The sequence below is a fragment of the Carlito syrichta genome, unplaced genomic scaffold, assembly GCF_000164805.1.
Source record: "Carlito syrichta isolate Samal-C Ts95f unplaced genomic scaffold, Tarsius_syrichta-2.0.1 Scaffold301993, whole genome shotgun sequence".
In the NCBI taxonomy this organism is placed as follows: domain Eukaryota; kingdom Metazoa; phylum Chordata; class Mammalia; order Primates; family Tarsiidae; genus Carlito; species Carlito syrichta.
The window spans coordinates 712465-738068 of NW_007246089.1; the positions used below are offsets into that span (position 1 = coordinate 712465).

The 25604-nt window shown below is 40.0% G+C and overlaps 2 protein-coding genes across 2 annotated transcripts in view; one reads left to right on the top strand and one right to left on the bottom strand.

Annotated features, from left to right (window-relative positions):
* LRRC72 (leucine rich repeat containing 72) overlaps window positions 1-11021 on the top strand; it is a 52842-nt gene extending 41821 nt beyond the window's left edge. The window contains exons 7-9 of the mRNA XM_008055861.1: window positions 1221-1373; window positions 9092-9119; window positions 10856-11021. Coding sequence (XP_008054052.1) covers window positions 1221-1373; window positions 9092-9119; window positions 10856-11021 — 347 coding nt within the window. The remainder of the gene's footprint in view (window positions 1-1220; window positions 1374-9091; window positions 9120-10855) is intronic.
* Window positions 11022-20461: 9440 nt separating this feature from the next.
* The window catches only part of ANKMY2 (ankyrin repeat and MYND domain containing 2), a 43601-nt gene continuing 38458 nt past the window's right edge, over window positions 20462-25604 (bottom strand). Inside the window, exons 9-10 of the mRNA XM_008055862.1 lie at window positions 24117-24246; window positions 20462-21622 (exon numbers count right to left, since the gene is read on the bottom strand). Of these exons, the coding sequence (XP_008054053.1) occupies window positions 21438-21622; window positions 24117-24246 (315 nt within the window). The 3' untranslated portion in view covers window positions 20462-21437. The remainder of the gene's footprint in view (window positions 21623-24116; window positions 24247-25604) is intronic.

Sequence of the window (25604 nt, forward strand, 5' to 3'; positions counted from 1 at the left end):
AAAAAAAAAAAAAAAAAAAAATGAAGATTACCTTTGAAAATTTATCTTTGTCGAAAAATCCCTTTGAATAATTGTCTCTGTAAATGAAAATCTTTGTTATTTATTTTTGAAATGTTTGCTAACTGAAATTTGCCCCAATTTAGAAATGCATGTCTTTTTACCACTTTACTGGAAAACCTGGCTGAGAGTCAGGCAAGCACTTCTGCCAGTCCTTGTTTTGATATTAACGTGTTGTTTGATATTAACATAATATTAACATTGTTTTACCCCTGGCACCTGAGTTTCTTATCTCAAAAATGAGGGAATTAGACTAAATCTTATAAGGATTGTTTCAGTTCTAAAAGTCATATTTCTTTGAGATTCTGCAAGTCCTATTTGTATATACATCCATACAGAGGGTGCCAACAAATGTATATGCATTTTAAGAGAGGAAAAACTGTGTTAAAATTGCAATACTCAATATATATCAGTAATGAAAGATGAATACAAGTCGCGTTTGACTTCTGCAACTACAAGAGGAGCTCAGAGTGGTTACCATTAGTATTCAGACATTTCTGATTCCGGCGAACTAAAAGTAATGCATAGATAACATTACTTAAAATGTGTATAAATTTTTTTGGCACCCCTGATATATAGAAACTGATAAAATCAATAAGCATTTATCAATACAACTTTAGACACTGTAGGTAAACTAGCCTGTCTGATTTACAGAAGCCACACACACAGTCAACCCCAGCACATTACATTTTACCTTTTTTGAGGCCTCTTACATTCCCAAGTGCTGTGCTGTATTATCATCTGTCTACTTACCTTTCTATCTCTACAGGTTTTAACATTCATAATTTATTACTGAGTAGCATCTTTCTAGGAGGATACATCAAAGCCTGATGATCATGCCTCTCCTTTCTAATAGTGTTGAGGAAATGAAGGGGTGCCTCAAGCTGCAGTTTCAGGCCTCCTTGTGATGTGCTAGAAAGTATCTGGGACACTTCAGACTGAAGGATTGAGCTCGGTCTTGTGACATGTGGGGTGTACACTGAGTCCCTGTAAGTTTATGAAAACAACTGTAGCAGCTTCTTTGCACATCAGTTTTGACAGGATGCTCACATATAACATGATTTAGATAAACATATTTTTCAAAGTGTTCATTTCTATGTTGAATCACTCAGCCTATCTGTTTATAATGCTATGTAATGACATTCCTTTTTTGCATTTATCAGAAGTTACAGAAAAAGAAAGACGATCAATGATTACCATTTTTAATCATGGAAAGGCTCATATCATTCAGTCAATAGCGTTCAGAAGAAAAGTAGATGCCTCATGGAATCCTAAATCACCATTTAAGCAAAAACCAACCCAGAGAGTACCTTCAGGTATTTTACAAAAACAAACAGACAGACAGACAGACAGACAAACGCAATCTACTCAAGCTTTTGGGTAACTTAATTATAATAATAACTATGATTTACAATAAACTAATATAGTGAAATAATTTCTAAATATTTTATAGTATATTTTCTAATTGTATTAGTCTAGTTAAATTGAAGATGCGGTTTCCATCTTCAATCATGCATATTAAATTAAATGAGGTAATGTGTTAATAGCGAGAGACTACAGTGAAGCTCTTCCCCCAGTATTTAGCACAACATAAAGGGCTCTGTAAATAAGCTCTGATGACCACAAACACCAGACAGTTTTACTAATCAAGGCTAGGTGTTTATGGAAAAATGTAAAGAAGAAAAAAAGATTATCTGCACTTCCACTATCCAGAAATAAGCACTGTTCATATTTTGATCATACTCACATACATGGTAGTTATGTGCAAAGATAACAAATATTTTCAGGATGTTTTATGAGTAGGAGTTTAATTTCTTACGTGTAGCAGAAATGTACACACATAGGGGTTTATTATTCTCACATAGCGAAGAGTACAAAGATAGGGCATGTAAGGTTAGTCTAAAGTTCTACAAGGTCATCAGTGTTCAAGAATGCACCTGTCTTTTGTCCTGCTCTTCTTAGTGTGTTTTATGGTTACAAGGTGACTGCTACACCAGATCATCAATCTCCATCCCAAGAAGGAAGAAAGGGTTGGTGAGAAGGTACAAAGACAAAATTATTTTTCTTGTGACTCTTTCCCAAAAGGACAACATACATTTTAAAAGAACTAAATGAAGTTTCTAGAAATGAAGGGGAAAATATTAAAATTAAAAAATGGTTTGGAAGAAACTACCTGGACTGCCCAACAGAGAAAGAAAGAAATAGAAGATATAAATTAAATGCCGAGACAAGAAGGGACATTAGAAAGAGAAGGTCCAATATAAGCTTAGTAATAATTCCTGGAAGAAAAAAATTATTGAGAGAAATTTAGCAGAAGGTAATGTTTGAAGTAACCAGGGCTGGAAATTTTCAAAAAATGATAAATTATATGAATCCTTAGATTTATCAGATGAATATAAACACATAAAAGACTTATAACCAAAATAATAATTATTATAATCCACACCAAAGGCAAAATGATCCCAAAGCAGTAAGAGATAAAATGCAGATTACCTACAAAAGAATTACATAAATTCACAAACTCCCCAGCTGCAATCCTGGAAGTCAGAAGGCAGTGACCTGCTTTTAAAATGCTTAGGAGCCAGGTGTGGTATCTCATGCCTATAATCCCAGCACTTTGGGAGACTGAGATGAGAAGACTGCCTGAGCCCAGGGGTTCGAGACCAGCCTGGGAAATCTGGTGAGACCTCCTCTCTACAATAAATCAAAAATTAGCCAGGTGTGGTGGTGCTTGCCTTTGATTCCAGCTACTTGGAAGTCTGAGGCGGAAGAATCACCTGAGTTCAGTAGGTCAGAATTGCGGTGGCTGTGATTGTGCCACTGCACTCCAGCCTGGGTGAGAGAATGAGACTCTAACTCCAAAAAAAAAGCTAAGGAAAAGTAATGGTCAATCAAGAATTTTATAACCAATTAAATTATTATTCAAGAATGAACAAGGGTGGGAAAAGAATAATGAGGCCTGAATTAAGACTTTTCCCTCAACTATTTTCTTGTGAAAATTTGCTCACAAAAATAGTTAAGAAATATCTAAAAACAAGGCCGGGTGTGGTGTTTCCTGCCTGTAATCCTAGCACTTTGAGAGACCAATCCAGGAGGATTTTTTGAGCCCAGAAGTCTGAAACCAGCCTAGGCAACACAGCGAGAACTCATCTCTAAAAAAAAATCAAAAACAATTAGCCCATTGTGGTGGTACCTGCCTGTAGGGTAAGGCAGGAGGATTACCTGGATCCAGGAGATCGAGGCTGCAGTGAGCCATGAATGTGCCACTGTACTCCAGCCTGGGCAACAGAGTGAGATCTCAACTCTAAATAAATAAACAAATACCTGTATAAGCCCATTTATATTTAACAATTATTAACATCCTGCCATATTCACCAGCCTCCATATATGAGACTTTACCTCTTCATTCAGGACAAACAGACCTCCTCAGAAGCTTCTACTTACACTTCATTGATCATCCCCATCTACAGTGTAAATTGGAAGCATCAATATATTGCTGAACCACATAAATGTTTCAACAGCAGACATCGTGACACTTCACTCCTGTCAACCCAAGAGAAAAATCTCCCCTTCATATGATGAATTTATTCAGGAGTAAGCAAAAAGAATTCTAATCCCGGGTGCACAGCTATGGCAAGTCACAAGGACACCAGAAACAGAACGGGAAGGGAAGCTTCTATTTGTCAAAAAGGATTTCACACGAACTGCTTAGAATTCATTGGTTCCAGAGGCCCAAAGCCACTGGTTCATTGGTGGAGATGCTGTTAGGCACTGTTACTAGGCAAGGGTTCTCTTGAGAGCATCTTCCCTGAATTTCTGCAGTCCCAAAGAACATCTAGTGAAAAACTTGATCATGGAAATATGTGCATATGTGCGACATATACGTTGTGACAATCATGGGATGTGTGAAGAACATGAAGGAATTTCTTGGGTTATTTTGGAACGTCCTTGAGACGGGTCTTATCTCAGACATGCAGGCATCAGCTTTCCTCCCTCGTGCCTTCCTGCCTCTAATTTGTTTGAATATGACAAGAGTGGTTCTGTCCTCATATCTGCAACTTTCACACTCCTAAATACTTCTGCCTGCACGTTTAAAAATAAGGACATTCTCCTGTGTAACCACAATGCCACTATCACACCTACAAAAAAAACCTGATTTATTTATAGTATTTAAAAATGTAATCCATATGCTGCACATTTTCCCAGTAGTCCCAAGGTGGTTTCTATACCTGCTTTTTCAAACAAGAGTCCATTCAAGGTTCACAGCTTTATTTTGTCACTATGGTTCTTCAGTGTCTTTTTTTTTTGTTTTTTTTTTTACAGTTGCCATGGTTGGAGTGCAGTGGCACCCTCATGGCCACTGCAGCCTTGACCTGCTGGGTTCAGGCTATCCTTCCACCTCAGCCGTCCAAGTAGCTGGAAGTACAGGCCCACGCTACCATGCCCGGCTAATTTTTGGATTTATTGTAGAGATGAGGTCTCACCAAGTTGCCCAAGCATGTCTTGAAACCCTGGGCTCGGCAATCCTCTCACCTCAGCCTCCCAAAGTACTGGAATTATGGCCCTGAGCCACCGCACCCAGCTTCAGTATCTTTTAATTTAGAAATGTATCTCCATTTTTTTCCCTGTAGGTTTTTTAAGGGACCAGGCCAGTTATATTGTGGCATGCCTCCATTTTTATGTTTGTTTTCTCAGGGTGTCATTTGATTTGTTCTTTTATCCCTACTATTTCCCATAGAATGGAAGTAATGTACAGAGGACTTGTTGTGGCTGTGAACGAGTATAGCATAGAGCAGTGGTTCTCAGAGGATGGTCTCCAAACCAACAATGTCAGTGTCACTTAGGAACTTGTTACAGTTGCAAATACTTGTCCCAAACCAGATTGACTCAATTGGAAACTCAAGGGTGGGAAGACTTTCAGCTGATTCTGGTGTTCTCTCAAGGTAGAGAACACTTAGGATGGAGGTCACTTGGGATTAGACTCCCTTGTGTTTGAACACCAGCTCTGCTAGTCATTAAAAGTTGTATTTTGGGGCCAGGTACAGTGTCTCGTGCCTGTCATCCCAGCACTTTAAGAGCCCGAGGCAGGAAGATTGCTTAAACCTAGGAGTTCGAGACCAGCTTAGGCAACACATCGAAACCTTCATCTCTACAAAAAATGTAAAAAATTTAGCCTAGTGTGGTGGCACACACCTAGAGTCCCAGCTACTCAAGAGGCTGAGGTGGAAGGATTGCATGAGCCCAGGAGGTTGAGGCTGCTGTGAGCTGTGATCATGCCACTGCACTCTACCCTGAGCAACAGAAAGAGAACTGACTAAAAAAAAAAAGTTTTATTTATTTGGATATTAATTTGCTTCAACTTTCTGATTTTTAAAACGAGTATAGTATCTTCCTTTGGCCATTGTGATGCTTAAGATATAAAACATTGAGACATTTGATCTGACACATACCAAGTGTATAATAAGTTGAGCTATTCTATCAGCCAGATGCTTCCTTGGGTTTTCTTCATATGTGAGGCGATAGACCAACAGAATGATGTAGAATGACTGGGAGCAAGGCGTGCTGTTGCAGGAAAGGAATCTGCAGATAGGTCCCCCATCTTAAAAACAGCGAATGCAAGCCAGGTTCGGTGGCTCAGCCTGTAATCCCGCGCCTTTGGGAGGCTGAGGTGAGTGGATTGCCTGAGCCCGTGGGTTTGAGACCCGCCTGGGCAACTTGGTGAGACCTCCTCTCTACAATAAATCAAAATGAGCCAGGCGTGGTAGCACGCGCCTGTAGTTCCAGCTACTTGAAAGGCTGAGGCAGAAGGATCCCCGGGGCCCAGCAGGTCGAGGCTGCGGTGTCCGGGTGCAGCCACTGCACTCCAGTCTGGGTGACAGAGTGACACTCCAACTCAAAAAAAAAAAAAAACAGCTAATGCAGACAATAGCAAGCACTTCAAGGCCACTTCCATCTACTTTTCAGTGCTATGATTATAACAAGTGTGAGGTGAGAGTTGATCACTACCTTTAGGATTTACATTCTTTTGTTTAACCAGACTGCTGAAATGATTATAATCCTTTTTATTCTCTTGGCTGCTTTTCATATTAAACCTCCAAAAACAAAATTGAAGGAATAAAAGAAAAGGAGAGTATTTTATTGCATTGGAAATTTTTTCTTCTAAATTCTTTTTACTTTTTTTTTTTTTTTTTTGAGACAGGGTCTCACTTTGTCATCCAGGCTAGAGTGCGTTGGTGTGATCATAGCTCACTTCATCCTCCAACTCCTGGGCTCAAGCCATCCTCCCATCTCAGTCTCTTGAGTAGCTGGGACTACAGGTATGATCCACCACACTCAGCTATTTTTTTTTTTTGTAATTTTTTTATAGAGTTGGGGAATCTCATTTTGTTGCCCAAGTTGTTCTTAAATTCCTGGCCTCAAATGATCTTCCCACCCTGGCTTCCCAAAGTGCTGGGATTACAGGTATAAACTACTGTGCCCAGTCGTAAATTTATATTCTTAATTCACAGATATGTTGACAATAGCCTCTAAAAAGTGACAGCATGAGCCATTAATCTACTCATTTTCTACAAACGCCACTATATCATAGCAACTAAAAAGCATTTCGGCTCATAGTCTTGCTTATTTTAGCTTATCTTATTTAACCAAACATTTATAATGAATCTAATAAAGCCCACTAGGTAAGAATAGAGAATTTATCCTTATAGTTTTGTAGCTTCGATATTTGTTTAGTTATAAACCTTAGTTTATTATGGCGCCCACATTAAGAACTCTGAATTCTTTGGAAAGAAACCATGCTTGGAAATGTTTCCAAAGAAATTGCAAAACCGTATTTTGATTTTATCATCCTTAATCTTAAATTGAGAAAGAAATCAGTTATTTTTCAAGTCGCTTGAAAAGCATGGTCACTTATAAGTTTTCTTCAAACCCCAGTTATCAGTTTTTATCAAATAAATATGGTTAAAGGGCTTGTACCTATTTCCACTCATGTCTTTGGGTCTTACTGCATGACAACAATATCCTCAGAACCAAAACATTTTGAACTTTTCCATCTTTAAGTACACTGTGACATTTTGCCGATTTCCCACCAACTACCTAAATGCGAAAGACATTAAGTGGTATTTAAAATAAAATACCAACATGATTTAGAAATATCTACCAGTGGTGCAAAAGTGAAACTGCTGAGCCGGGCTCGGTGGCTCAGCCTGTGATCCCGCGCCTTTGGGAGGCTGAGGTGAGTGGATTGCCTGAGCCCGCAGGTTCGAGACCTGCCTGGGCAGCGAGACCTCATCTCTACAATAAAGCAAAAAATCAGCCGGGGGTGTGGTAGCGCCTGCCTGTAATTCCGGCTACTTGGAGGCGGAAGAATCACCGGAGCCCAGCAGGCGAGGCTGCGGTGGCCGGGAGCGGCCACTGCACACCAGTCTGGGCGACAGAGTGAGACTCCAACTCAAAAAAAAAAAAAAAAAAGAAAAGAAACTGCTGGATTTCCATTGTATCTGCTCTAGACAGAGCTCCAGGATCTGGGGCTGGGCTGGGCATGGTGTCACAGAGCCTGGGCCAGCCCGCTGAGGCTTCTACTACTCAGGGAGAAAGAAGAGTAATACCTTCTTTAAAAACCCAACAGACTATTCAACAAGTGGCAATTCACCAAGAGCGCATCAGTACAACACAAGGCAGGACAGAATCCAGAGAAAACAGATAATTGAAATTTATGAGCAGCCGGGCGCAGTGGCTCATGCCTATAATCCCAGCACTTTGGGAGGTGGAAGCAAGATTGCCTAAGGCCAGGGACTTGAGACCAGCCTGGGCAACTTGGAGAGACATCATCTCTAGAATAAATCAAAAAATTAGCCAAGTGTGGTGGCTCATGCCTATAGTTCCTGTTACTTGGAAGACTGAGGTGGACGGATCACCTAAACCCAGCAAGTCAAGGCCACGGTGGCCGCGAGTGTGCCACTACACTCCAGCCTGGATGACAGAGTGAGATTCCTACTCAATAAATAAACAAACAAACAAACAAACAAACAATATTGGAAATTTTAAATTTACATAGGGTAGATCTTAAGTGTTCTCAACACACACACACACACACACACACAAAGCAAAAGATAACTATGTGGGTGATCTCTGTGTTAATTTGTTGTGGTGCTTATTTCACAGTGTATACATATATCACAACATCAAGTTGTACACCTTAAATATATATAATTTTTATTTTGTTAATTAGGCCTTAATAAAACTGGGAGAAAAATGTAGAGAAAGAAAGTGCCTGGAATGATCAGAAACGCATGAGAGACTTGCATCAGCCACTTGTGAAGGGAACGATGCCATGAATTCTCCCGCGGCAGAGGGGCTGTGTGCTCTCTGCTGCTTGAGAATCTGCCAGAGCTCATACCATGGGCTTTACTGGTCCAACAGGTGCTGGTAGTTTCCATCTCTGACCTGGCACTAGGCCTTCTGGAGAGAAATAAACAAAGCAATGACAGTCCATAAGAAATCTAGGCTTTGAGGACTAGTCTTTGAGCTCCAAAGCTAGGGAAGATACTGATTCTTGTGATCTAGGGTTTGTTTATTCTGTTTCTTTGAACTTAATGCCAAGAATTCAAATGGTTGAAATGCCCCCAAATATTTCCCCTTGTTTGGTCTCTTAGTTCATTTATAGATGCATGTGCCTATCAGAAGAAAAAGTATTCATTACTACATACAAGCCTCAATGTCTTAATTATTAAAATTCCCACTTGAATTCAGTGGGTAAACTGAAAATTGATTACGCATTCTGTTCTCAAGGTTTTGAGATTTTTATTGTATTGAAGAATTTGCCTCAAAACCTAAGGTAAAACCCACCATATCTAAGAGGAAATTTCAGTTTCAGGTTAGGTTAAAAAGGCATTTTTGATAGATTGAACTATTTATATAAAGGGTGGCTTGAAAACAAAGTTATACTCTAGGCTTCTTTAACAGCACTGTTCCATTGTTTTAAAATGCTGTATAGATACTGGAAAAATACTAATTTAAACATGTTCTCTTTTAGATTTTGCATTTGCGAATAATGTAGACAAGTAAGTGAGTTTTAAATATTTTATTATCAGATTATTTCATAATTGTGTTGTTCCCTATAAATTATTCCCATTTTCTAAAATAGATTTTAATAAATTCAAAATGACTATTCAATGGGTGGGAAACCTTGCTATGTCTTTTTTTGTGATACATGATTTCAAGCTAAGTATTCATATTTGATAAATATTATCAGTAAAACCCCAAATAAATAAAAAAACATTTGATGTTTAAAAAATAAAGCTTAATTATTATCTATCTCAAATGAAGGTCTTCACCTTCCTTGTTTACTTTTCCTCCAAATATGTTCAGTCAGGGCAATTATCATGTAGATTAACATTTTATATTCACTAGTATTTACATTTTCAAAGGCAAATACTTCCTTAATACTATGAAAGACATTTTAAATTCATGAATATCAATGATTTTGTCATCATTATTTTTTATTTTTGCACTTAAGTTTTTCTTTGGATACAGTGTTGAATACTATTCACATGCACATTTATACAATGTCGCATAATGAAGAGAAATAAATTTGAAATAAAATAAATTTAAGATAATAATATGCACATGAGGAGGGGCCCTCCAAAAAAAACAGAGTTTATTTATAAAATATTGCATATTTATTCTTACATGTTTAAACTTCACTCACCTTCAGCTGGGCCCAGTGGCTCACACCTGTAATACCAGCACTTTGGGAGGTGGAGGAAAGAGGATTGCCTGAGCCCACGGTTTCGAGACCAGCCTGGGCAACTTGGCGAGACCTCATCTCAACAATAAATCCCAAAACTAGCTGGGCATGGTGGCATGCATTTGTGAATCTAGCTTCTTGAAAGGCTGAGGCCGAAGGACCGCCTGAGTCCAGCAGTTCAAGGCTGTGGTAGACATGGGCAACAGAGTGAGACTGACTCAATAAATTAACTTTCACCTTCAAAGTACTCTCTTTTTGATGCAATACACCTATCAAGAAGATTTTTCCACTGCTCAAAACAGTTTTTGAACTTGTCAATTTTGATGCGTTTTAGTTCTTCTGCCATTTTTTGTTTCACTTCTTCCACGTGGGAAAACATTTCCCCTTAAGGAATTTTTTCATCTGGGGAAACAAAAAAACAGTTGCTTGGTGCAAGATTGAGTGAAAAGGGAGGGTGGGGCACAGGGGTCATGCCATTTTGGTCAAAAGTTGCTGAATATCCAGAGCAGTGTGGGCAGGTGCGCTTGTAAATCACCCATCATGAAATGGGCAAATGCATTGAAAGAATCTCCAAAAAAATTCACTGAAGTTGAACACAGCCCCTCACAACAATGCTAGCTGGTACATTGAGGCCGATGGGCTCCCAGAACCCTTACCTAGTGGGGGAAGCCTGTACTCCAAGGGGCCTGCTCTCCAAAAAAAAAAAAAAAAGATAATTCCAGTTTTTGGGTGGTCCCCCTTGTATGTCTATAAATTTTTAACTATCTCATTTAACATAGTTTCAAAACATGACTTCATGAGTATGTGAGACGTAAACCATCATAGCTGATTCCCAAATAGATTCAAATATTTCATTTTAAAAATAAACAGTATGTACAATAAAAATAGTGCCACTAAGCCTGAAAGTCATTTGTCAGCAGAACCCACAAATTATTTGTTAGTATAACTATATTACCAAAAAACACAGAAATGTATAGCATTTATTCATTTAAGTTAAAAATTCATTTTGGTCCAATTGACTTGTATCTGATATCATTGCTATTTTTGCAGAACTGTGTTTGATGACCCAGAAGATGCTGTTTTTGTAAGGTCCATGAAGAGATCAGTGATGACCATCACTTCTATGAACTGGGACACAGTTCCAACACGGGAGGAAAAATACCTTGAAGAGAAAGGCACCAAGCCTGCTCAAATGCTCACACTTACACTGAGATAAGCCCTGGTGTTTCTAGAAATCCTAGTGGTTTTCAGTTGCATATTAAACCTCCTGTGACTTAGCATATTATATATTTATTATAATTTTATTTGAAAAATTCAAATAAGTGGAAACATCAAAAATGAAAAATAATTCCTGCATTTTAGGTTGAGTTTGTTGGTAGGTGGGTTGGTTTTTATTTTTTAGAGATAGGGTCTTGCTCTGTTGCCTAGACTGGAGTGCAGTGATGTAATCATAGCTTACTGCAGCCTTGACCCTCTGGACTAAAGTGATCCTCCCACACCAGCTTCCTGAGTAGCTGGGGCTACAGGTGCTAGTTTTTAAATTTTTTGTAGAGATGAAGTCTTGCCGTATTTCCCAGGCTGCTCTCAAACTCCTGGCCTAAAGCAATCCTCCTATCTTGGCCTCCAAAGTGCTGGGATTGTAGGTGTGAGCCACTATGCCAAGCCAGGGTTTTTAATGTAAAGTTGTTGTTAAGTAAAACATGAAAACAGAAAATGTACACAAGTCCTAAGTATTAGGATCAACAAATTAAAAAACACACACACACACACAAACTTGTTCATGTAACTAGCATCCTAGAAGTAGAACATTACTAGAACGCTAAAATAAAAAAATAATTCCTACATTTTAGGTTGAGTTTGTTGGTAGGTTGGTTGGTTTTTATTTTTTATGGATAGGGTCTTGCTCTATTGCCCAAGCTGGAGGGCAGTGGTGCAGTCATAGCTCACCCCTCATTCCTGTTACCAACCACTGTTTACCCTTCCAACGTAACCACTGTCCTGGTTTTTAGACAATAAATTAATTGTGTCAGATTTTGAAAGGCATATAAATGAAATCATAGAGTATGAATATTTTGTGTCTGGCTTCTTTCTTTGCTCAACATTGTAAGATCCATGCATACTGTGGCTGGTAGCAATAATTCCATCATTATCACCACTGTGTTGTGTTCCATTGTATGACAATAACACAATTTACTTATCAGTGGACTGTTTTTTATTCTCATCTCTGGAGACATTTGCCAGTTCTGAGTGTGGGCTAATGATCTGGGCTTGGCCTAGCCAGGAACCTGCTTCTAGGGAAAGCAAAACAAAACAACAAAAAGCTTTTAGCAGTTGCCTGGTGTTGAGTGACAAAATTGGACATTTAAGGTCACACAAAGTCATTGCTGGTTTTCCTAAGGAGCTACATAGAAAGCTTCTAAAAGACAGGGTGGCATGCCACCCGTCTGATGGTGCCTGGGAAACACAAGACACGTTGTAGAAGTAGCCTGTAAACAAAACGGTTAAGGGATAAAAGCCTGGAAGGAACAGTGAACTGACACCTAGAATCTACAGCCTGCTTTCACTTGCGGTCATCTATGACTCTATCTAAACATCTGGGTATAGTCCCTGGAAGAAGGTTGCCGCTGGAGTAAAGAAAAGGTAATGATGTGGGCATTTATGTGGGTGAGTGATTGACATCCCTGCAAAAGGGACTGTGTACAGCTTCCAAGATTAGGGGCAGAAGGAACCAAGACATGTTCTTGCTTGGGTCTGGGCCATAATCCTGAAAAGGTAAACTGGAAAAAATAATTTTAAAAATGCTTTAAAAGACATTTACTTACATTTTTAAAGGACTTATTTGATAAACATATAAAATCTACAGAACACTTTTTTGTTCACTTTTACTTTATGCAATAAACTAGACAATAATAACATACACATTTTTGCAAATGTAAACACTCAGGGATACTAATGATAGTTGCCCAGATATAACAGTTAATGAACCGTGTTCTAGGCAGGGTGCAGTGGCTCACACCTTTAATCCCAGTACTTTGGGAGGCCGAGGTGAGAGGATTGCTTGAGCCCATGGGTTCAAGACCTGCCTAGGCAACTTGAGACCTCATCTCTACAATAAATCAAAAAATTATCCAGGCATGGTGGCACATACCTGTAGTTCCAGCTACTTGGAAGGCTGAGTCAGAAGGACCACCTGAGCCCAGTAGGTCGAGGCTGCAGTGGTTATAAGCATGCCACTGCTCTCCAGCTTAGGCAACAGAGTAAGACTCCAACTCAAAAAAAAAAAAAAAAAAAAAAAAATATATATATATATATATATATATATAGTTCATATATATATGAACCATATTCTTAAAGAAATAGGTCAAAAAGCAAAATGTTTAAATGCCTATCACCATGATTGGTAATAGCGTGTACCCAGCTTTACGACTGCCATCATATGAAATACTGTGACTGGCAACCTAAGTCTTTTGACAAGCTCAATCAAAACCCACAGTGAATCCCCACTGCATACAAAGTTGCCCAATGAGCTGAGATCTTGAGGAAATTGTCCTCTCACCAATGCAGATGTACAAAAAGGACACTTCTTCATTTACGGAGAAAGCTTGTTTTTATGCACACCTACAATTTTTACACACAAAGGCAACATTGTGATAAGGCACTTCCATGAATTAAAATTTGTAAAAATTCATACAACAAATGAGAACTCTGAATGTCTTTATACAATGTATACCTGCAGCATTGGGAATGCATAACAGAACATAAAAAGTAATGTCGATGGTTTAAAATAGTGGGGGGAAAAACTGAAAAAGAAACCAAAAAAAGTGAAAAGAAAATTCTACATATGAAATCACAAATTATATTTTGAAGTCTTGCATGATGATGAATAACTGCTTTTTTTCTCTGAGGACAGGCTCTCCTTGGAAAATATATTCATACTCATTTTCTACATGGTATTTCTCTCTGAAATTCTTCAGATTCCCATATACAATAACATGAGCATTTTCTTTTACATTTTCCCATTCTAGCCATGCACAGTTGCTCACGCCTGTAATCCTAGCATTTTGGGAGGCTGAGGCAGGAGGATCACTTGTACCCAGGAGTTAGAGAACAGTCTGGGCAACATAGTGAGACCTCATCTCTATAAAAAGTAAAAATGTAGCCGGGTGTGATGACGTGTGCCTATAGTACCAGGTACTCAAGAGACTGAGGAGGGAGGACTCCTTCTGGCCAGGAGGTCAAGACTGCAGTAGGACTTGATCATGCCACTGCATAAGACTCGGCAACAGAGTAAGACCCTGACTCAAAAATAAACATAAAAATAAAATGTCCCATCTTCTGTACCATGCTTTTATATTGTTTTGAATACTCAGTATGTGCTCACAGACAGACCATAAATTTGGTGGAAACAATATTGGTGACAGAACAATAACACCATTGAGTCTTCTTATCTTATCATGCACATAATTATTTCTGAACCAGTCAGTTACTTTGCTATTTCTCTAGGAAAATGTGGCTAAAGCCATTAAAAGTTTCTGGAATTTTACAACTGGAAGGAATGCTAATGCAGATAAAAATTTTTTTTTTTTTTTGATTTGGAGTCTCACTCTGTCACCCAGACTGGAGTGCAGTGGCCGCTCCCGGCCACCGCAGCCTCAACTTGCTGGGCTCCGGTGATCCTTCCGCCTCAGCCTTCCAACTAGCTGGAACTACAGGTGCACGCTACCACATCCAGCTAATTTTTTAATTTATTGTAGAGATGAGGTCTCACCAAGTTGCCCAGGTGGGTCTCGAACCCACGGGTTCAGGCAATCCACTCACTTCAGCCTCCCAAAGTGTGGGATTACAGGCTGAGCTGCCGAGCCCAGCTCAGTTAAATTTTTAAGCTGAAGTTTTCGTCATTGCTATATTGCATGGCCAGTCCACTCATCTAATTTTTTTGCCAAAAGCATTGGGCTGATTGAAAAAAACACATTTTATTAGTAACACCTAGATATTTGCCTTTAGATATTCACTTGATCATGCCTAACTTCAAATCTGTCATTATGGTTTGGGGATTTAATTGAAACCCATTTTCTCCTGCAAAGTCACCAAATCTTCGAATAAACATTTATAAAGTGCTTCACTTTTTTCCATCATTAATACATAAATGGGTGGATAAGTTCTAGCTCCAATAGGGGCATGAATTATATAGTGACAAAAAAAAAACAAAAAAAAAAACCCAGTAGAGACAATTTTGAAAGTACTGTCTGATAACCTACAGGTCACATTTGGCAGGCTTCCGAATTAACAACCTGGGAAAGGTCTTATGATTCATGGCTTCCATCCTGTCCCTGAGTAAAAAATCTTATCCTGAGTCCCTCAATCTTATCATGAGTTCCTCAAACTGTTGACGTACTAATATTTAACCTACTGACATTGGAAAGAATGCTGATTTGTTTCTGAATCATAAAGTTTTACTGACTGTCTTGCCCATAAAATATTTTAGCCTGTTTGCTGTCATCTGTAGCTAATGATTGTCACCTCTGGTGCAGTTTGAATGTGAGACGTCCCCCTCCCTTCTGAAAAGCCTTTCAACTTGTGACAGCCTTTCAACTTGTGACAGCCTTTCAACTTGTGACAGACAACTTTGTTGGTGTGCCTTTCCTGGTTGTTCTTACATTTGACTTCCAATAAACATTTAGCAAATTATTTCTGCCTCAACAGCCTTCAATTTCAGTCAACACATCCATTAGCCAAAGTGAAACATGCTTTAGTTTTCTTGTTATATCTTCTATAGAAGAAGTCTATCTTCAAATCTCTATCGAAGAATAGTCCACCATTTAGCATGTTTTGTAACATGGGGGAAACCTCAGTATAAGCAAGAATCTTTGGTTTAGGAGGTCTCTGAGTTTGTCAGATTTTCTTTTAATTTTCTGAGGCAGGACGTTTTTCTGAAGGCAAGCATGGCATTATGTGTAAAGGACACAAGTGAATACTTTGGCAGGGGAGATTCCTTTTTTGCCTGCATTTTAAGTTTATATGTGATCTTTGAAACACTGGGAAACATTGAGGGCAGATCTTTCTCACCTGGTCTACTCAGATACACAATAATCTCCTCTGGAAACACACAGACATACCCAAAAGAATGCTTTACCAGGTTTCTAGGTATTCCTTAATCCAGCTAAATTGACATCTAAGATTAAGTTCTCAAGTCCACCCAGTGTTAGCTTGGCATCCACATGTATCTCCTTAAACCTCACTAAATTTCCAAATAGAGACAAAAAACAAAGTAACAATTCAGCTTAACATGATGCAACTAAGAAGATGCAACTATCCTGTATACAATGATAAATGCACTAAGTGTGATTTTGAGGATTTTAGATGTTAGGGATTTTGAAATTTAGGGATTTTCATCTTTAAAGATGTCAACATTTGGGATTATGGTATTCAGGATTGTATCTTTTGGAATTATGAACACTATTTTTTTTTTTTTTTGAGTTGTAGTCTCACTCTATCAACCAGGTTAGAGTGCAATGGCATACTCATGGCCACCACAGCCTTGACCTGTTGGGCTCAAGCAATCCTTCCACCTCAGCCTTCCAAGTATCTGGAACTACAGGCACACCCTACCACACCCAGCTAATTTTTTTTAAATTGTAGAGACGAGGTCTTGCCAATTTGCCCAGGCTGGTCTCGAACCCCTGGGCTTCAGGAAATCTTCTTGCCATCACTTCCCAAAGTGCTGGGATTACAGATGTGAGCCACCTGCTTGGTGATAAGCACTATTCTTACTCTCTCTTCTGGATCACTTCGTTTAAGGAAATCTTATGCCATGTCTTAACAACACTCAAGCAGTCCTCTGGAGAGGTCCATATTCCAAGGAACTGAGGCCTCTGTTCAAAGACCAGTGGGAAACAAGAGCTTTTGCCAATGGCCATGCAGGTGGCCCCTCCAGATCCAGCAATTGTTCGGAGGGCCACAGCCCTGGCTGAAAGTTTTGCTGCACCCTCAAGCCAGAGAAACCCCCAACCAGGGCCATCCAGAAAACTGCTTCTGGATTTCTGGCCTGCAGAAACTGTATGAGATAATGCTTACTGTTTTCAGGCTGATAAACTTGGTAATAATTTGTTACACAATAGATAACTAATACAATAACCTGGAATAATCTGCGCTGTTTTGTGGAGTCTCCAGATAGCTATAAGAGGAGGGTCACAACACCCCAGAGTTCTTGAGCAAGCCACATCGTCTTCAGCAGACTAGTTACTATTTAAATAGCAGTTCAGTACTGGGCATGGTGGCTCACACCTGGGTAATCCCAGCACTTAGGGAAACTGAGGCAGAAGGATTGCTTGAGCCTGGGAGTCAAGACCAGCCTAGGAAAAATAGCAAGACCTCCCTTATTTCTACAAAAATAAAAATTAGCTGGGGGTGGTGATGCGTGCCTATAGTCCTAGCTACTCAGGAGACTGAGATGGATAGATCACCTGAGCACAGGAGGCTGTGGTTGCAGTGAGCTGTGATCATGCCACTGCACTCTAGCCTGGGTGACAGAGTGAGACCTCAACTCAAAATAGAGAGAGAGAGAGAGAGAGAGAGTTTTAGGCAGACTACTGCATCAATCCTAGTAATAACTGAGAGACTGACCCTTGATCTAGTAGCTGTTAGACCAAAACTACTCATCATGAGTTGAATTCTATCAGGCCCAGTAAACAATGACATTGAGTGACAACAGTTCATTGCATGATGGAAATAGTGTATTTGGCATTTGGTTTAAGGTGGCCTATAGATGCCTAAGTAGTAGTCATTGTTAATTAGATTGCAGTAAGATAAGAATGGGATATCGTAATCTCTAGGTTAATCACCAAAAGAAAAAAAATGGAGAGTCTTTGTTTGATATTTTATTTTTAATTCCATAATCCCTGAAAAGAATAAAACATTTGCTCCAATATAAAAATGTCTGACAAATTTTACTTGATCTTTTTAGAGAGCTAATGGAAACATGTCACACCTGCAGGAAAAATAACATTTGCTTGAAAGTCCAACCCTATTCAGTAGTGATAGGCTACCGAGCGGCTGTGACTGGAAAACATTGTATGAAATGCCATTTCCAAAGAAACACAAAATAGAGGATATGATCCTTAAGTTACCTAAATGGAACTCCCAAAACGGAACATGTCATTATTAAGAGGGTGTTTTTTTAACTAAGCTCTCTGCTTTAAACAACAGAGACCCATTCAAACTGGCTCAAGGAGAAGCAGGTCTACTTCTGATCTGTTGGGAGATTCACGACTGGGAAACAGACAATACTGACAGAGATTTAGAGAGGCCGTGGCTAAACACCGGGGCTCTGGAATCAGACTGGTCTAGCTTAGCTCTTGTACTTACTAGTTATGTTACTTGAAAAAGTTGTGAAACTCTTTAGGCTTTAATTCTCTCTTATTTAAAATAATAGTAGTTATCTCATAGAATCTCAAGAATTAAGGTAGATATGTATGTAAAGTGCTAAATAGAGTGGCTTTATTAAAGTACTCTGGCTAGACGCGTTGGCTCACTCCTATTATCCCAGCACTTTGGGAGCCCAGGAGTTGGAGACCAGCCTGGGTAACATAGCAAAACCCCATTGCTACAAAAAATAAAAAAATTAGCCACATGTGGTGGCACATACCTGTAGTTCCAGCTACTCAGGAGGCTGAGGCAGAAGGATCACGTGAGTCCAGGAGACTGAGGCTACAGAGAGCCATGATCATGTCACTGAACTCCAGCCTAGGCCAAAGTGAGATTCCCAACTCAAAAAAACCAAAAAGAGTGTACAACATAATACTTAAAACTGCAGACCTCACTGAGTACCTGCTCCATGCTTTTTTCTTTTGTTGAGTTGGAATCTTACTCTGTTGCCCAGGCTGGAGTGCAATCCTCTCACCTCAGCCTTCCAAGTAGCTGGAACTACAGGCACGTGCCACCACGCCCAGCTAGTTTTTTTTACTTCTTATAGAGACAAGGTCTTGCCAAGTTGCCCAGACTGGTCTCGAATCCCTGGGTTCAGGCAATCCTCTTACCTCTACCTCCCAAAGTGTTGGGATTACAGGCATGAGCCACCACACCAGACCCACTCCACACTTTTAGATAAGTTAGGCAAGTAACCTCTTTAAATTTCAGCTTCCTCATCTGTGCTATGGGTTAAAAATCAGGTCTAATTCATAATCATTGTAAATAGTTAACAAGATAACTTCAGAGATAGAGCAACTTTCAGTGCTGTTATTATTACCTATTGAATTAAAAAGCAGAATCCAATTTCTTAATAAATCCACCAGCCAATTCAATATTGAATTATATCAGCTCTAGGTACAAGAAGTATTGGAATAGTAAGATTATTCTAAATTCTTTAGGTCCTGTTTTTGTTTGAGAAAAATTTTCTGTTAGCATAAACAACTCAGCATAGAAAAAAAGAACAATCACGATGAACACGTTTTGATGGTTTTATAATGGATGTTTTAAATACTTTGTGACAAAGGAAGGAATTATAATCAGAATCAACCCCATTTTTTCCCCTTAAACCCCATTTTCTGACTATTCCTTCCCTGACTTTCATCTGAGGACCATTCTGAACTCCATATGGGCCTGACTTCCTTTGTCCAATTTCAAAGTTCCTGTTTATGCCACCTACTGCTGTTAACTCTGATTCATGTAGCAATTCATTTCAGGGAAGAAAATGACCTCCCCATTGCCCCAACTCTTCTTTTTCCTATTTTCTTCTGTTTTTTTACAACCCTCTGTGGGGTTATGGCCCCAAAGACGGGGCCACACCCTCTTGCCAGAGCGCAGCAGAGTGTGTAGCAGAGTGTAGTGAGGAAAAGGAGGAGAAAGACAATAACGCACGCATGCACACCAAATCAGTCAAATCAAGGAACTCAGGGAAAAAGCATGTTGGGGGGAGGGGTGCCTGGGAGGGCTCTTGACTACCTAGAGATACACATTCACCCATGTGTAGATGAGGTACTTGGAGGAATGACTTCATTTTGCCAAGGAAGCCTTGTCATGATTGACAAGTTCAGACCGAATCTGCCGGCTGAATTCCTCCTACCCACTTCACACTTAACACTGAATTGATGAGAAATCCTGGAACATTGTGGGACAGGGTGTGTGAGAAGGCATATGTGTCAGGCCTAGAAGAAGAGTGACGGAGGGTAAGGAAGAAGAGAAAAATCGGATCAGCAAAGTGAGGCGAGAATTCTAGTCACTGTGATCTGCAGTTGTACATAGTAAAATTATTTCTCTGATGTTCTTTAATACATTTGTGAAGTTCCCTATTTGTTTTTGTTTTCTTTTGAGTCGGAGTCTGTTGCCCAGGATGGAGTGCAGTGGCACACTCACAGCCACCGCAGCCTCGACTTGCTGGGCTTAGGCAATCCTGCTGCCTCAGTCTTCCAAGTAGCTGGTACTATAGGTGTGCACCACCATGGCTGGCTAATTTTTTGATTTATTATAGAGATGAGGTCTCGCCAAGTTGCCCATGCTGGTCTCAAACCCCTGGGCTCAGGCAATCCTCTCACCTTGGCCTCCCAAAGTGCTGGGATTATAAGCTTGAGCCACCATGCCTGGCCTAGTTCCCTATTGGTTTAGTTCTCCAATATTCCTCTAATATTTGCCACTCCCCACAACAATAAATTACAGAATGAGTTGTTTATATTCGTAGGCACAATTTATTTTAAAATTCATACAGCACTATCTTCAGACATCACACCCTATCTCTGTTTAAATACCACATATGCTAAAAATTGATGCCAGGACATTCTCCAAATGACAGTGATGAATCAGCTTCTGGACAAGAAGTGTCCACGGGAAGCTTACAGGAAGATAAGATCAGGCTTTCAGGTGGAGTATGGCACATGAATTAGTCTAACAATAATTGTGTACACAGTATGTCTAGTCATTATTTAATCGGCAATTTCAGGATGTATCTTTATTAATGCACATGCTGAGATAATCTGTGGAATGCCTTAGTTCCTTCTGACAGACCTGACATTTCTAAAGATACAAAAACTGCAGATAGAACATCACTGCAGAAACCACAGGCAGACTAGACCACTCAAGATTACTGCCACATAAAACTGCAATTAGCTGAGCTATGGCAGACGTTCTTTAACATGGAGCTGTTCTTATTTCATTGCATCTGAGAAAGTAGCACTTTGCTATTGTAAATGCAATTTATATGTATTTTATTCACATAGAAGTTATGATTTTTCTAAGGACCCAACTCTGTAGCTATAGAATTTATCATTCCTGAAAATCTCTCTTCCACACCTTTTCTCCTTGTCCCTTTGTTCCCTAAAGTCTATATTTCTTCTTTAAGGGGATTTATTTTCCTTTGAGGATAATTGCTGGGAAGCCAACTTCAGGAAGGGAATGGAAACTTTTTTCCTGCATGTTGAAAAACAATTTTTTTCTTCCATAGGAATTTCTGCTCAATTATAGAACAGAAATCCATAGGAAATCGGAGCAGCATAGACAGAGCTTTGCTTGAAAACCTCTGTAAGATGTGGGATCCTGCCAGGTGCTATGCAGGTGTGACGAGACAATGGGGACAACACATTCATGTGAGTCTTCCAGCTCCCTGCCAGGGTGAGGACCACCACGCTGACACTTGCTGTGGCCTTTACTCCTCAGACATGTGTGGACCCACAGGAGCACCTTGCAGGTCTTTCAGCTTCGCCTCACTTGGAAGAGATTCTTCCTCTCCTTGCATGGAATCTTTAGGATTGGAATCTTCTTGGGGGATTCCCACGTCAGCCTCTGCTTGCTCTTCAGTAACACAATTAGAATTGACATCAAGTTTGCCATCTGATTTAAAAAGAGAGAGAGAGAGATGTTATTTCTCCTCTCCAATATAAGAGTCAGTGCTGGAGCAACTCACTATTTCTGATGAAATGAGTCATATAACCTAGAGAGGGAAGGAGAAAATAATACAGAACTCACTGTCCTGACACCTGCCTACCATGTGCCAGACATTCTTTGAAATGCTTTGAATGCTTTAATTTACTTAATCTTTGTATCAACTTCATGAGGTAGATTATTACCTCTCATCATGACTTTTTTTTTTTACAAACAGGGAAACTGAGAAAGGAGAAGTTTAGTGACTTGCTCCAAGTTTCCTAGCTAATAAAACAGCAGAACCAGTATGTGAATCAGTGTTTGAACTTCAAAGCCTGGTCTCTAAACTGAGATTTTTGTTTGGGATTAAACAAAATCTGTATTTAGATATGGCTTTCTCATTAATTGTCTTGAAGTCCCTGGGCAGGTAACTGCCTGTATGCAGTTCCTTCCCTTATCTACAACATGAGGGTAATAAAGGCTATCCAGCCTGGAAAAGGGGCTTGCGTCTATAATCTTAGTATTTTGGGAAGCTGAGGCAAGATGATCACTGGAGGGCAAGAGTTCAAAACTATCCTGGGCAATATAGGGAGACCCTTGTCTCTACAAAAAATTAAAAAATAGCAGGCATGGTGGTGGTGCCTATAGTCCCAGGTACTTGGGAGGCTGAGGTGGGAAGACGGCTTAAGCCTAGGCATTCAAGGCCGCAGTGAGTTATAATTGTGCCACTGCACTCCATCCTGAGTGAGTGTGAGACCCTGTCTCAACTAAAATAAATAAAATTCAATAGTAAATTAAAACTAATACAATAAGGCCTGGCATAGTGCTGGTAATCCCAGTACTTAAGGAGGCCAAGGCGGGAGGATCACTGGAGCCCAGGAGTTTTGAGATGAACCCAGGCAACATAATGAGACGAGGTTGCCACAAAAAATTAGCCAGGCATGGTGGCGTGCCTCAGGAGGCTGAGGCAGAAGGATCCCCTGAGCTCAGAAGGTCGGGGCTGTGGTGAGCCCTGCACTCCAGTCTGGGAAACAAAGTGAGACCCGATTCAATAGATAGATAGACAGATAAATAAATAAATAAATGCCATCCTACATGTGTAAAGAATAAAGGTGTCTGTAACATTCAGAACAGCATGTGGCACATGACTGATGCTTACTACATGGAAGTTCCTGTCCTGACGATCTTATTCTCTTGCGATGGTTTGTCAGTACATGAAGAGTCTGTTATTCTATGTCCTCAGCACACAGAAGGAAAAAGTTCAGTTCAGAAAACAGAAGAAGGCATGTCCATCAGAAAGCCTGACTATTCTCTTAGTAATAAATGGTTTAATTTTAATGTACAAATCACTGAATCCCACAAAGAGTGTTTCTCAAAGAGTGATAAAAGGGAGATGTTCCCTCGAGGGGTGAAGGTGGCAGTGGTTGGTATCAGAGTCACCTAGGCAACTTTTTCAAACTATAAATACTTCACCTGAACACACGCTATAATCTCTGGGGTGGGGTGAGGTGTGGTGTGTGGGTGGGATGGGTCTCCCTTCTAGTATAAGAGTCAGTGCTGGAGCAACTCACTATTTCTGATTAAATGAGTCATATAATCTGGAGAGGGGAAGAGAAAAAAAATCAGCACTCACTGCCCTGACGCCAGCAGAAATTCAAATTGCATATTAGATCTGCAATTTAATATGTAATTTATAGATATACTCTGTAATTTCACCTGCAGTTTTGAAATTTAAGACATTTAAAGATTTCCAAACTTAAAATTTTCTGGTAGCCAATGGGGGAGATTTAATTATTTCCTTATTGAAAGAATTAAAGTGCTTCATGAGCAGAATATAAGTGAATATCCATTAAGAGTCCCGACGTTCTAAGGCAGTCTTCTGAGTTAGAATGTAGAATGTAAGGCCAGGCATGGTGGCTCATGCCTGTAATCCCAGTATTTTGGGAGGCCAAGGTAGGAGAATTGCTTGAGCCCAGGAGTTCGAGACCAGTCTGAGATAACACAAGACCTCGTCTCTACAAAAAAATTTAAAAATTAGCCAGGTGTGGGGGCATGTGCCTGTAGTTACAGCTGTGCAGGAGGCTGTGCTGGAAGGATCCCTTGACCCCAGGAGGTAAAAACTGTGGTGAGCTGGGATTGTGCCACTACACAAGCAACAAAGACCCTGTCTCAAAAAAAAAAAAAAAGAAAAAAGAAAATTTTTAAAAAGAAGAAGAAAGAATATAGAATGTGGAATCAACTACATTCCTCAAAATTCTAGTTTTTTTTTTTCCAGTGAAGTCTAGGCTGATTATATCCCAAAGATGCAAAAAAGGGCATGTTTGCATTTAAGCATGATCCTCATGTTGGTCACCCAAGCTTCCACAGTTCCCAAGAAGACTCAGCTCCAGAGTGCCCTGGGTTAGTTATCACCCACCATCCCTCTCCACTTGAAGCAGCCTCAGCTAGGTTTGTATATACGTACTGTTTTCCTCTGGACTTTTTTCTTTGGCAGCTTCCAACTGCTGCTTCTCATAAATGTCCTTCAGAGTCTTACAGATTTTCTTATGTGCAAACCAGTGGGTTTTCTGACAGGATTGATCACAATATATTACCTGAAAGCAATTGTAGGTTTATTTTCACTTCAAGAGCTATGATTACACAGTTTCTCAACTATGACATTCAACCAAGAACTATGCAGTAAAAATGGTTAAGTTTTCAACACTTTATTTTTAAAATGTAATTTGTGGTTTGCATTGATTTAGATTTGCACCATTTAGCTTACAGTTTAAAACAAGAATAGATATATCACAAATGGTCTATCTAAGACTCTACAAGATGGCTTATGATGAATCTACTTTTGGTACAGAATTGGTACAGTGCAAAGACAAAGAAGATACAGTTGGCCCAAAACAAGCCAGAAGAAGCAGGCAAAGGCAGGATGGAAGGAGGCAGATACCTAACTCCATGATTTATCACACAGTCCAGGATGTCAGAGCAATAGGAGGAAGCAGTGATTAACTCCAGCTTGGGTGAATCAGCATAGACAGAGAAATGGGAAAGAAGCATTCCAAGTAGAGGGAATACCTTGTACAAAAATGCAGAAATAGGGAAATGAATGATATGTTTAAGAACAGGCCAGGCATAATGGCTCATGTCTGTAATCCCAGCACCTTGAGAGGCTGAGGTGGGAGGATTGCTTGAGCCCAGGAGTTTGAGACTAGCCTGGGCAGCATAGTGAAGACCAGACTTTACAAAAAAAAAAAAGATTAGCCAGGTGCTGGTGCATGCCTGTAGTCCCAGCTACTTGGGAGGCTGAGGAGGCTATGGTGAGCCGTGATGGTGCCACTGCACTTCAGCCTGGGTGACAGCGACTACACTCAAAAAAAAAAGAACGGCAAGAATTTTAGTAAATGGGTTCAAAACCAGCCTGGGCAACTTGGCGAGACCTCATCTCTACAATAAATAAAAAAAATTAGCCGGGCATGGTGGCGCATGCCTGTAGTTCCAGCTACTCAGAAGGTTAAGGTGGAAGGATTGCCTGAGTCCACAAGGAAAAGGCTATGGTGGCCATGAGCATGCCACTGCACTTCAGCCTGGGTGACAGAGAGACTCTGACTCAAAAACAAAACAAAACAAAACAAAACAAAACACGTATTAAATGCCAAGCACTGTGCTAGGCCCTTACACATAAATGATGCTGTAGCTTGTATTACTGGTCCCAATGAGTGCCTCATCTCTGCATTCACACACTTCCCCATGTGATTTCAGAGCTCTTTGCACTGAAGGGGAGGAGACTTGACCTTAAGTTTGGTCATGCGATTTGTTTTTGCCAATAGCATGAGACAACATGTCAATTTCAAGACTAGGCCTTAAGAGGCCTGTGTGAGTCTGCTTGTCCATTTTAACCTCTGTCATGGCCATGAGAACATGCTTCGCCTAGCCTGCTGGCTCAAGGGGAATGAGAGACACA